At 36.5% G+C, this 13,867-nt stretch overlaps 1 protein-coding gene across 1 annotated transcript; it reads left to right on the top strand.

The window, feature by feature from the left end:
- Positions 1–9,619: 9,619 nt before the first annotated feature.
- Positions 9,620–13,569, top strand: twist2 (twist-related protein 2). Its single transcript, XM_027164231.2, has 2 exons — positions 9,620–10,642; positions 12,531–13,569. The coding sequence occupies exon 1, from the start codon at positions 10,089–10,091 to the stop codon at positions 10,593–10,595; it is 507 nt and encodes a 168-aa protein (XP_027020032.1). The 5' UTR covers positions 9,620–10,088; the 3' UTR covers positions 10,596–10,642; positions 12,531–13,569.
- The last annotated feature ends 298 nt before the right edge of the window (positions 13,570–13,867 follow it).

The raw sequence follows: 13,867 nt of genomic DNA, 5'->3' as shown, positions 1-13,867 counted from the left end.
TCGACTCCATCCCCGAGCGCAGCAGCAGGTGTGTGATGGCTCTCTAAGTCCCAGCCATTGATCAAGTGAACATTAATCCCTGCTGTGCTATTGCCATAACAGAGGCTTCAATTACACCACATAGGCAGTGTGCTTCTCCACTTACATGTTGTGTGGCCCAGGAGGACGCTGTGTGTCAAGTGTTACACGCTGTATGAGTGATTTACACTTCTAGGTAAAGGAAGAGCACTGTCTCCTCATTGGAGACTCTTTCTGCTGTATGTATCAGAGCTCTGATTCAGTTTTAAGTATTCTGGGTAAGTAAAAATGTCTTTTCTTATGTTTTCCTCTTTTGGTCAGTGACAGAGCTTGTAGTAATTGGATGTAATTGGACCATGGTGAATGATTGCTCGTCTCCCTCTAGTGGAATGCCAGGATTTGTGTTTGTTCCAAGTTACCAGGTGCTAAAGAAAGGTATTACAGTGTCTCATATCACCAATCAGCACATAAATATAGTTGCAACTGAGGCCTTGTAACTCGGAAAAAAAGGAACTTTTTCCAACACCTTGGTGCTCCATGTCTTATTCCCCATGTCTCTTGTGAGGTCTGCAGGTTCCCCTTGACCCTCCGTAGGATAAGCAGTACAGAAATTGGATGGATTGAAAACTTTTCTTATTCCTGTGATATTCATAAAATTTGGATGATGCAACTTTTTGGTGAACTTGTGGAATATATTCCATAGCCTATGAATGAAGACTTGTGAATCTTGATATGTGAACTGGGTTTGCACACAATAACATTTTTGATAGTATGTATATTATAGTATACAGTATATAATGACTGTATTTGCAAATAAAGTGTAGAAATAGTGAGCAATATTGAGTGGCAAAAATGTGGTTTCAAATGCTGTAGATTGCTGTTGAATTATTTATCTGAAATACTGTATCTAACTGTGAAGGAGCCTGATGTTTGAAACATTTTATACCTTCATTTTACATGCATAACTCTAACTGTAATATAAATGGATAGCATATAAATGAAACCCCAGTTGTGAAATCACTTCAACCACCTGGAGGAAAAAAGTCTCTTTTTTTTTCCATCCTTCACACACACACAAAAAATTCATCCTGCTAACTGTATCAAGTTCCAGATATCTGTTATCCATACATGAGGATTGGTTTATTTAGTAAATGCCCAAAGTGATCAGTCTGCTAACTAGGGCAATAACAGGAAACCTTCTGTACACAAAGAGGCAGGTGTGTTTACGTGGCCTCCATCAGAACCAGCATGCCTTTATCCCATTTACACATAATTATATTTGTCTAGATCCTTTGTCACAGTCTAGAGTGTTCATTTTGTTTGCAAACGACACACACATGCAGCACTGTACTTTAATTTATAGACAAACAATACTGTCTGATGTCTGAAGAGATTCATTTGACTTGGAAAAAAATGTAGTTGGAAGTTTTGATCTTATTCAAATGAAGTCATAAGAAAAAAGTACTGTACACATGGTACAAACTCCACGTCTAAGCCTGGTCTTTGTCACGTGAATCGAGTCATGCAAATTGGTTCACATCTGAAAGTTTGACACCATGTTGAACAGAAATATAAATATAAAATTATCAGCATTGAGTAGACAAATTGTACAGTGTTTCTCTTTTATTACAAATAACTGAGTGTGCTTAAAGCATTACTTACAGCGACAGAAATTTACATATGTACATACTATGCTACAGATAAGATATAGATAAAGGTATGAAAAGAGTACCTGATGCTACAGTGATAAATATTTATTCATACAGAACAAATTAAAAGCTTTTGAATAACCAAAATCAACGTGGACCAGTCTATCAAGCTTCAACCTTTAAAACAAATAGAGTTTATGTTTTTTTTTTATTGCTCATTATTAATCTTCACAAATCCTTGCCTTTTTATACAAAGAAAAGGTCAGTTCTAATGGCTGAGGACATGCTTTGCCCATTAATGTTTATGATTATTAATAAATTTTTATATAAAAACCTATACACATTACTCTGTTTAAATATCAGTTTATTAGGAGAACATTTGTCCTTTTAGATGAAGTCATAAATTTTGCTAAATATATGTTTAGCTATTGACCAAAAAAAAAAAAGTACTTTTATATTTTGACTCTGTAAAAAACGTTGTCTTTATAAATTTGATTAGATTACCAAAACGTCTCTGTATGAACAAGTGCAGGATTTTGTGTACCGTCTTACTTTTGTGTAAGGACTTTTCACTTACACTTGACTGTAAATGTCCGTCTTGCGTTTACACCAATCGCTGCCTTGTTATTCGCTTGTGTCTGGTCAATCAGCAGGGTAAACAGCTTGTGTTTGCCCAGGCACAGTGGGGGAGTTCTGGCCACCTGGTCGCACGGTGCTGTGAGCCTGAGGCTAACCTTGGCACCAGGGTCACAAGTGCATGTCTCATTAAAATATACTGCTCAGAAACGGGTGTGTGAGAGGAGAGGGAGCTGTGTGTATGTTTACTGCAGTAATGAGCTGCAGACTCCAGTCAGCACTTCAAAGCTACTAATAACTGGAATTTCATATTAAAGTTTAACAGTGAATGAAATAATGAATGCTACGTGTTGGCAGTAGGTAGAAATTGGCTCATGGTTGTAAAAAGCTATGTGGATGACAGAGCAGGTTACTGACACCTCTGATGTCATCACAAGCCACTTAGCCATCACTGAGACAGTATTTTACAATTTAGAATAACAGATAAAAATATTATTCAGTGTTGAATGTAAATAGATTTTTAGAAAGAAAGAAAATCCTAATCCTTATAATTGATCATGTATAATTTATGTATAAAAAACTGCATAATTTGAGATATTACACTTCAAAATACACTGTAAAAAATAAAGGTGCCAAAAAAGATTCCTTAACTGAACCAGATTGGCTCCCTTGATATTCAGTCCATGATTATTTAACATCCCGGAGGGACGGATTAGTTTTCTATGAAACAAGCAAAATATCCATTGATCTATACTGTATGTTCCTTAGGAAACCGCTCTAAAGGAGGGATCATCACCAGGCGGATGCAGAAAAGTATTTCGACAGAGTAAATCGACTCGGAAGAACTACTGTAGCCGAGAATATGAAACCGTACCACAGATCAGTGTATGAGAGGAAAAAACTTTTTGCAGTTGCGTGAATCTAATTTTCCAAAGATGAACCATCTCTGCTTCTGCTTCAGATTCTCAGCTGTGATTCATCACATTCATTGTAATGTAATGTAAATGATTCAGCTGAAGATGACTAATCTCCACTTCAGATTTAAAACATGTCAACATCTCCTCTGTTGAAAGTCTGCGTCATGTTAATGTGAAAAGTGATGAACATGAAATTACCACTACGAAACAAACAATCCTGTAAGATTGTCTTCTTTATAGATATGAACTAATCACTAATAGTATGCGTAGCTGCATTGCATGAGAGGGGTTTTGTTTTAATATAATCCTGCTCTAAAAAAGATTTTCTGGCACTTTTTGGAGTGTTGGCAGACATTCTAGAGGAATTTTTTCCCAACTGTCAAGTAAACTAAAAATGCTAATACGTGAGGCTGAGTTGAGATGATTCAATATAAGTCTAAAACCCGGAGTGAGAAAGGAAATGCGTCTTTAATCATTCATACAGTGTAAGTAACAGATGTGTCTAATATATTTCCATTCTGATGCATCAAAAACAGGACTTCCTGAAAGCCAACCAAATGGAAACTTGACATGAAAAATAGACACTGATCAATTATTGCTTTAAAACAGTCTAGCATGTTTTAACCTGTACTTATATGCACGAATCGGTGTAAGACTTACACTTGGTACAGAATCGTTTCTCATGTATCTTTAAACTCTCTTTTGTGAGTAAAGTATTGCAGGCTCGACCTGTCAGAGCCCAGTCCAGAGTGTGTGATGGAAGCGTTCTGGCCCATTTGCTTCACCTCAGCTGAAATCAAAGCGAGCAGCGGCAGCAGTGTTCTGGGGCCCCTGGCACCCTGGAGAGAAGCCACGCAAAGCCCTCATGATCCAGCCCTGACAGCACACACAGCGGTTGAAGCCTGCATCATATTAAACAAAACTAAATGCTTCAAGCTGTTACACACTCCCTAATGCAACATTTATGAAGGACCCTTTAATGCGATTTTAAACACACCTTGTCATGGAGGTTACAAGGTATGCTCCAATCAGAATAGTCAATACCCTTGAGTATAGGTGGAACTTATTGATTTACATGAAAAGGTTAGAAAAAAGTGTAAGTGCTGGACATTTACATCTAACCATAAAACTATACTAGAGATTAATCAATGCCATGTAAAATGAAATCAAGTAAAGATGTTGAAAAAAGTTAATGACTATTTCTCATTATACAAAAAATACAAGCTCATAGCTTTCTAAGTTTGACTAATTTCAGCTCTAAGATTGTGTTATTCTAGTCTGAATGTATCACTTCAAAAAGGAAAAATAGCTCACATATCCAGCATTTGGCAGACACCCTTATCCAGAGGGACTTATAATTTATCTCTCTTGTTTGAGCATCAAGGGCCTTGCTCAAGGGCCCAGCAGTGGCAGCTTGGTGGTCCTGGGATTCACAAACTTACAATCAGTAGTCCAACACCCTAACCATTAGGCTACCACATCTCCCACATCATATAATAAAAAATAATAACTTTAAAATTTCTTAATGATGGGCTTAATAATGATGGCGGTTTATATTTCTATGAACTGTTCAAATTGTTTTTGTGGAAATTCCACAACATTAAACATAACTTCAATAGATAAAGACAAAATAGCCATTCTTTAATAGACCTTTGTGGAACAAGAAATAAATCACTTCTGGGTGTGCTATTAATAAAAATAATCTAATTTAGGTTAGTAAGAAATCTCAGCTTCACATTGAGCTCCATCACATGACCACGCTGTTGATTAATATCCAATAACAGCACATTTCGCAGAATTTTATTCCCTGCGTAGGTTCTGGTGTACTCTGAATACTACAGAGAAACTGATTCTGAGACAATAACCAAGTAAACAGTTTGATTCAGAGCACATTGTTAGTTTCTTGTCCCATAGAGAGACTAGTACTAAACTAGTACTGTCTCTTGAGTGCTGCTAAAGCAATTCCCCTGCATAAAAGATGACTTAGGATGAACTAAGTGTTACAGTCAGTGGGCCCTTGTCCTGATTGTTGAACCGACGGGTGCAAATGAAAAGCTTGTGTATCCAAACAGCAGTGTTTGTTGAAACATGTTTACACTCCTAGTTCACCCAAGTGTGTCACATTCACACCACCTTTAAAGCCTGTGCAGCAAAGCACACGTTAACACAATGCTACTTTGCTTAAAAGGAAAAAAAATGAACAGGGCGGCAGCCGAGAGCCAGGACGCTATGGCGAAAGTTTCTGAATGTTTTGGCACAGCTGGATTAAACAGGTGAGCGGGACGCTGCGCACAGTAGCAGCAGCACAAGCTGATGGCAGTAACACTAATAGAGACTGAGGTAATAGCAATGAAAAACAGCTGCTCCCAGTTTTCCTGCATCATCTGTTCATCTTGGTGTAAAGAACATATTGCATGCATAAGCTCACAAAACCAGTCTGTGCACCTAATCAACAAAAGTGAGATGCACAAACACACAGCGTACATCTGACTTCACTTAGGATCAACCAAGTTCATTTCAGGCAAGGCCTTATACATCGAGCCATAGGATACATCTGGGCTGTAAAACCACTGATCACATCCTACAAATCATCTCCTCTATGGATACCATCAACTCTTCCTTTTTCATAAGCACTAGATCATCTATGGACATACACAGTACCCACCTTTGTCCTAATCGTTTGTTCAAGGAAACATTTATTAAGATGCTGTGAGGTGCCAGTGCCACACAAAGTCACTCGTTTTCTCTGGTTTCCCTTTTAATTTATTGAAGCCTGAAAACAGCCGTCGCAGTCCTCTGCTAAAGCATACGACAGGCCTCTGCAGAAAGGATTTCAGCTTATTAAAGAGTTCCAGGCCATGTGGAGTTGATTTCGAGGTGTCAGGGAGATGTAAACGCGTCATCTTAGCCGAGTGAAATATAGCATTACACATCTTTGATCTGATGTGGGTCATCTGTAAAGCCCGTCCGTCCGTTCAGGAGAACAACAAGAGTACCTATGAGGATCAGTGAAGAAATATGTGTTGTATTATCCCCGCCGTCACAAGCTCATGTTCCAAAGGAGCTGCAGCATCCATATGGAATGCAGGTGGACGAATTATCTCTCTCTCATCTTCTACCAGAACCTAAAGGACAGATGATGTTTAAATTATGTCTGGGATATGGTACCTTCAAAAGGCAGGAATAATTTAAATAAAATTTGGGACTAGTGTCAATTTCGCATTAAATGATTTTATTCAGTTATATGTATGTACAGATAAAAATCTCTATTTGGATGTTGATTGTTGCATTCAGTGCATTGCATGTACAATCTTTTTTCTCCAGGCATCTGGTTGAGACTAGAGGCATGCATTAGGACTGGAATCCCACAGGATTCAACTAAAACTTTTTTTCCATTCAGATATGAAGCTTGAGAAACAAACAAAAACCATGCGTCAAAGGGTGGCACTGGAAACTGTACAGTATTTACAGCAGCCTTAATATCTTTCTGCCCAGGCTGGATTAAAATGACTAGTTTGGGAAAACTAAATTTCTGAGAAAATATCATGGGCAGGTGCAAACAAGTATAATTACAAAACTATATAAATAGCTATAATTACAATGAATACATTAAAAGCTGAATAAAAATAAAACACGTTTTATTACTCCCATTTTTTATTTAAATTTCAGTACAGATACAGATATCTGAAGCACTAAACAGATATAGACTTTGTCTCTGCACAACTCTCGTGGATTCTAGATTCCAATCTACTTGGTGAGATGAGGTCAATACTATAAGTCAGTCTTTGCTGACTATTATTCAGTGTTTGTTTGATTTTTTTTTCCTCGATGGTATTTACTTTATATCTCTCTGCTCTCTCTAAAACTATTTTACACTTATTTCGGGTCTACTGGTGAAACCCAGTCTTGCCACACTTGTATCGGATCATTTAACTGCTTTCTTTCCCAGAAAAAACCTGGCTAAGGTTTTAAAGAGTGGCTCTTGGGACAGAAGCCATAAATTCTAAAGATTAAAGTCTATGAATGATCTCCATCACGTACCAATCTGCCAGCAGTGCAGCTTAGAATATAAGCATGGAGTAATCCAGGTCTAATAGGCAGTTTTCGAAAGTATTTTGAGATGATTTCTCTTACATAGCTCAGGACTAGCTCTGAAATTACGCTGCCAGTAGTGATTATCAAGAAAACTCTCTTTTCTTTTCTTTTTTTTATATTGAAGACTGGACCAGGCTTAATGTGTGGCAATGAAATAAATTCCTGAACAACTTGCAATTCATACCATTCTAAAGCTCTGATACACTCAACTAGTCAGACTTCCCAGAAATCAGACCAAAATAGGCTACCAATTTCCCAAAGTTCATGCAGAGTAACAGCAAAGCAAGTGTGACTTTAAAGAGGTTTTCCTGTGGTCCTTAGCGTTCTGATATACGTAAAGCTTAGATCCTAGAATAGCCTGTGAGATCACTGTACTCGCTGTGACTGTTTTAGGGACCTGCACTCAGTTCGCATGTGCATTGCATGTGCACCACCGAATGCAATATCAAAAGAAGATGCATTTTACAATTTCAAACCTAACAAAACTGACCACGTTTCACCAGTATATAAAACATCCAACAGCCTTTTCTAAAGCACTGGACGCTGGTAAAAGAAATCTGACATGCATTATTATTGTCTTGTACAAGGAGACAGTCCAGACTCCACAATGAAGCGGCAGAACTTGTGAGGCTTTGCCAAAAGTTCAGCACAACAGGCTGCGTTGGACATGTGGTTGGGGTATTGTGAAAGCCTGGACGTTTTTCCCCCCCTTCATTTTTTTCTTCTTCTAGAAAACAACAGGCAGAAGACTTTCATCATGGTTGAAAGAATAGATGCTTAGGATCATATCAGAACGCGCACCTTGACCGTGAGCCCAATTATTCCGTTTTAGACAAAAAAATTTACTCAAGCTCATACATTTAAAAAAACGAATAAATCAAATACATGGGCCTTCATAGCGAGGGTTTGGATTCGTTTCTCAGTTGAGGAAATATAGGACACGATATGTGCATTGAGACAGACAACATGGGTTTAGCATATTAAACACTGTTTAATTAGTGATTTTGGTGTAAGATAATGAAAGAAAATCTGTAATGAACAAAGTAAATATAATCCACTGGTCCACCAGAAATACTACTTCTCTATTCTAATAATTATTGCAACATGTTGTATGGTTTGAAAACCCTCAAAAAATGTACAACATGGTGAATAGAGTTGTGTTACAATTCTGAAAAGGAACTATCCAGGATAGTAATTGATTGAGGGAGTACTCGTTAAAGGGATCATGTGATGTGACTGAAATGATGAAAAACAAGCCAAAGCCTGAAGACACGTGCAGGATGCAAATGTGATAACGCTAACAGCACGTGCGGCGCGCAAGGTGTAAAATACCTGACGTCACATATGAGCGACTAAAGAGCGCTGCAAAAAACCGAGAGGAAAACCTGTTTAACTCACAACAGGAAAAGTCGCACAATGGCCATGTTTAAAGATTTGTATGTTTCTGTGTGTATATCCTTCGTTTCAGTTTTTAAACTTTGACATTAAATAATAATAATAATAATAATAATAATAATAATAATAAAGCAAGTAATAATAATAATAATAATAATAATAATAAAGTAAGTACTACTACTACTACTACTACTAATAATAATAATAATAATAATAATAATAATACATTATTAAATTAAAACACCACAAAATCAATATCGCATTGTATTACCGCACTAATAATACTGCTGGAGGTAATCATCATCATCATCATCATCATCATCATCATCATTATTATTATTATTATTATTATTATTATTATTATTATTATTATTATTATTATCATTATCATTATTATTATTATTATTATTAGTAGTAGTAGTAGTAGTAGTAGTAGTAGTAGTAGTAGTAGTAGTAGTAATAGTAGTAGTAGTAGAAGTGTCGTTTAGAATACATTAATATTGAAAAATAGTGTGAAGACAAAAGCCTTCTTTATATTTAGTTCTGCTATAAATAATTTTATACTATGGACATAAAAGTATTTATCATGGATGATTTAATTTATCTATTTATCTAATTTATCTACAGTGTTTTTTTATCTGTATATATTGATGACTACTGAAATTGTTATGCTTACTTCTAGAACAATACTACTACTACTACTACTACTACTACTACTACTACTACTAATAATAATAATAACAATAATAATAATGGTTAACATTATTATTATTGTTATTATTATTAATATTATTATTATTATTATTATTATTGTATTTATTATAGTCGTCATCATCATCATCATTATTATTATTATTATTATTATTATTATTATTATTTTTTTTTATTTATTATTTTTTTTTTTTATGGTTGTGAATTCGTTGTCAGCTTAACCTATATTCATCAGAAGATATTTAGAGACTATTTCTCCTCATAAAAAAGTTGCTGCTTGTCTGACGTCCCCGTAAAGACAGTGTAACTTTAAACTGGTCCCTCCTGTGTGTTTGTCAGCCAATCAGATGCGACGCGACCTCCCACTTCACCTATTTAGCATCAGAGACTGGGATAAAGTTTCCAAAAAACATTAGGCAAAAACTTCCTACGGGACGAAAAAGGCTAAAGCTTTAGTGAGGAAGCTTTAGTTCACGTCAGAGCGAAGAGCAAAACGAGAATACACACGCACACACACCCACACGCGCGCGCACACACACACACACACGCACACACACACGCACACACACACGCACACACACACGCACACACACTGAGGTAGAACATTCAAACTCCTGAAGCCTTGTTTTCTGTCTGTTGTCATCTCGCACGGATTTACTTTCTCACCACGGATTCAAAGGCGCTGAGCGTATTTTCCTTCCTGCCCTTGCATTTCTTTAAACGAGAAATGGAAGAGAGCTCGAGTTCCCCCGTGTCTCCGGTGGACAGTCTGGGGACCAGCGAGGAGGAGCTGGAGCGCCAGCAGCAGCAGCACAGGCGCTTCGCACGGAAGAGGAGACCGAGTAAAAAGTCGAGTGAGGAGGACAGTTCTGGAGGAAGTCCCGGCTCGGCTAAACGGAGCAAGAAGGCGAGTCCGAGCCGAGCACAGTCCTACGAGGAACTGCAGAATCAGCGCGTCCTGGCCAACGTGCGTGAGCGCCAGAGGACTCAGTCTCTGAACGAGGCGTTCGCGTCTCTGCGCAAGATCATCCCGACCCTGCCATCCGACAAGCTGAGCAAGATCCAGACGCTCAAACTGGCGTCCCGTTACATCGACTTCCTCTATCAGGTGCTGCAGAGCGACGAGATGGACAGCAAGATGTCCAGCTGCAGTTACGTCGCGCACGAGAGACTCAGTTACGCGTTCTCGGTGTGGCGCATGGAGGGCGCCTGGTCCATGTCCGCCTCGCACTAGCCACGGCCAACACAGCGGGACACCAACGGGACGCCAATGCCACATGGGTATGTACTGTACTTCTATGGGAAAAGCACAGGGATTCATTTCAACACACACACACACACACACACACACACACACACACACACACACACACACACACACACACACACACACACACAGAGAGAGAGAGAGAGAGAGAGAGAGAGAGAGAGAGAGAGAGAAAATGAAATAAAACTGGTGCCTTAGGGATGAAATCAACTAAATCTAAAAATGGGCACTAAAGATTTACATGGAAAGTACTGCAACTTTGCGCGGTATAACAACAACAACAACAACAACAACAACAACAACAACAATAATAATAATAATAATAATAATAATAATAATAATAATAATAATGCGATCTGTTGGTTTTAATTATTATAATAAATTATAACTGAGTTTCAGAAAGGTTATTAGTTCAGATCATTTTCAGTGTACATTTTAAGTGGTATTAATGGTAAAGACCAATCAATCGAAGCTTTAGACATTAATATGTAATCATTTCAGCTGGTGAATGTCAGTTTATTATTCTTTAGGTAATGTGAGGGTGAAGAGAGGGAAGAGAGGCACCACAGGAATGCTTCATCAATTCTGACTCATTCCTGTAGGGTCTATGGAACATTTTCCATCTTCTGCTAAAAGTGTCTTGTCTGTAAAAATGCAAAGTGAAAGATATATATATATATATATATATATATATATATATATATATATATATATATATATATATATATATATATATATATAAAATGTTTTACAAAAAATGCCTCTCTATGCACAAAATACTCTAAAGGTCCTTGCAAAGAGAACAACTGCCCTTTAAATGGGAAAAATAAATGCACTTAAATACTATATTTTAAATACGGTTATAGATTTAAATACATTTAGAGTTTAAATATTTTAAATATGTAAAATAATTTGTTTAAATGTCAATTTTTCCTATTTGTAGAGAAAGTTATTATTATTATTATTATTATTATTATTATTATTATTATTATTATTATTATTATTATTATTACATATCATCAGTCCAGTGGAAAACAATATCTTGCAGTTTGAGCATGAAAGCTACAATACATCCTAAAATAAATAGCAGAATCTCTTTTGAAATGAAATATGCACTGAAATATGTTAATGGGATATATATTTAAAAGAAATTAGAATTACAATGAATTTCAGAAACAAGTACCATGATAATACAGAATATTTATAAGCAAAAAATCTAATTCTATTTTTACAGTCTTAATAAATCATTTACAAATGTTAATTATTACTCTTATGCGAAAGCGCAGCGAAAAACAAAACATATACCAAAAATTTGACACCAAAATCTTTTATTAAGATTTTACTTTTGTAACATCATTACATGTCAAATCACATCTTTGTTATATTTTAATCATTTCCTGGTGTTACTCTTTAGAGATATCCTTCCATCAGAACATCAGTCCAACAGCGATGATGCCGCTTTCATTCACAGTGTACTGAGTGTATATGTTGGAAATCTGTTGTGGTGTTTGTGCTTTACATGGCTGAGAGAGCGGAAGAGAGGGCAGGTGTACAGGCTGCAAACCAAAATGACTATATTAAAACACGCTGTTCGTTTGCAGTGATGTCATGCCACAGAAGAGTCTAGGCAGCGTATTTAAAGTGTAAAGGCATTTTCCTGAAGGCCATATGCTCCCACTTACAACCAAATCACTTACTTATTAATGACTTCCTATGCCAATATACTGTATGGCTTTAATACATACTGTAAAAAACAAACAAACACGTCTTTCTTTTTTTCAATACATAATACTTGTTTTTTTAAATGAAGATGTGTTGTTGAATAATTGTATACATCAGTAAGCCATTAAAGGCATTTTCATGACCCTTATTCACCATTTTTCCATTGTTTCTCTCCTCCAGACTGTTTACTTCCACTATTTCTGAAGACACCAAAGGATTTATTGAAGAATCCGTGAAGCTTCATGCCATGACCAAAGACACGATCTGAGCTATGTAAAATAGACTCAAAGTGCTAATGAAGCCCAGAGTCAGGGAAAGCTCCACTTCACCTCTACGGAGAGGGAGAAAAGCAGAGCAGAACTGATATTTAATCATTTTCACAGCTTAGCCTTAAATATCCTTATGGTGATAGTAAAGGAAAGCCATCTTCTGCCTTTAATGAAACTATATTTCCCACTTGAAATAGAAGAGTTTATATATAGAGATGTATATGATTTTTTTTTTTTTTGGTAAAGTATTGTACATAATGCTACCTGTGAGTTTGGTCAGCTTTTAAGGGGACCAACATGATTTAAAGCGATAGTTTCCTGCATGGATTACTGCCTTTTTTTTTTTTTACATTCAAAACAATCCAAAAAATTTTTTTGTTCTATGCAAGAATTTCAATTTCTGTCCATTAAATTGTGCTTATTTATTAAAACATATTTTTGGAACAACCAGGTTGATCTGTGGATTATGTAACATGGATTACGTAATATTGTTTTTGTCCATGTTAAAGAGAAAAGACCGATTTCTTATGATCGATAACAAACTGACAGCCAGTGAGCACACATTCCTGATCTCTGCTTTAAAGCAAAAGTATTTTTTTAAAAAGAGAAATATGAGCCAGCGTTAAAGCTTTATCCGCCTTAATAGCCCCATATCATTTAAACTGCTTGAGCTGGAGACCAAATTTCTTTGTTAACGACAAAAAATGGAGCTGATGTAAAGAGCAGCTTTATTCTCCTTCAGCACTGTATAAATGGAATGCTGCCACACTTGCAAAGCATGAAATTGTTTACAGCTCATTTTGCTCAGATAAAGATCTGCAGAATAAAACAGAGCGATGTGCCATGCGCTGACTGAGACTGATAAAAGTGTAAATAAATGTTGTGTGTAGTGCAGAACTAATGATCAACCACAGCGTGGAGATCTCTATCTTTTCATTCTATAAAACTGATCATTTACTGGACTTTTTTTTTCTTGTCGATGGGATAAAACTACCAAGGGGATGCTTTGTACCTTTTGACCAAGAACATCTTTAATAATAATTGCAGTTACAACCAATAATGTACCTTTAATTATTGCCTGGACCTTAAGTATTTGTGCTTTAGAAGATAATTAAAGATCCATGTTTAGCTTTAGGTAAAGATATGCATTAACGGTACAAAATACTTGAAGTTACCTTCCCAGTGGTACTGGAAAATTCTGTTTAGTACTTTATTTCTGAGAGTTTACTAGTAGAGACAATCAGCGTC

Source organism: Tachysurus fulvidraco, chromosome 6, assembly GCF_022655615.1.
Source record: "Tachysurus fulvidraco isolate hzauxx_2018 chromosome 6, HZAU_PFXX_2.0, whole genome shotgun sequence".
Taxonomy (NCBI): domain Eukaryota; kingdom Metazoa; phylum Chordata; class Actinopteri; order Siluriformes; family Bagridae; genus Tachysurus; species Tachysurus fulvidraco.
This window is presented reverse-complemented; position numbering and strand designations above follow the sequence as displayed.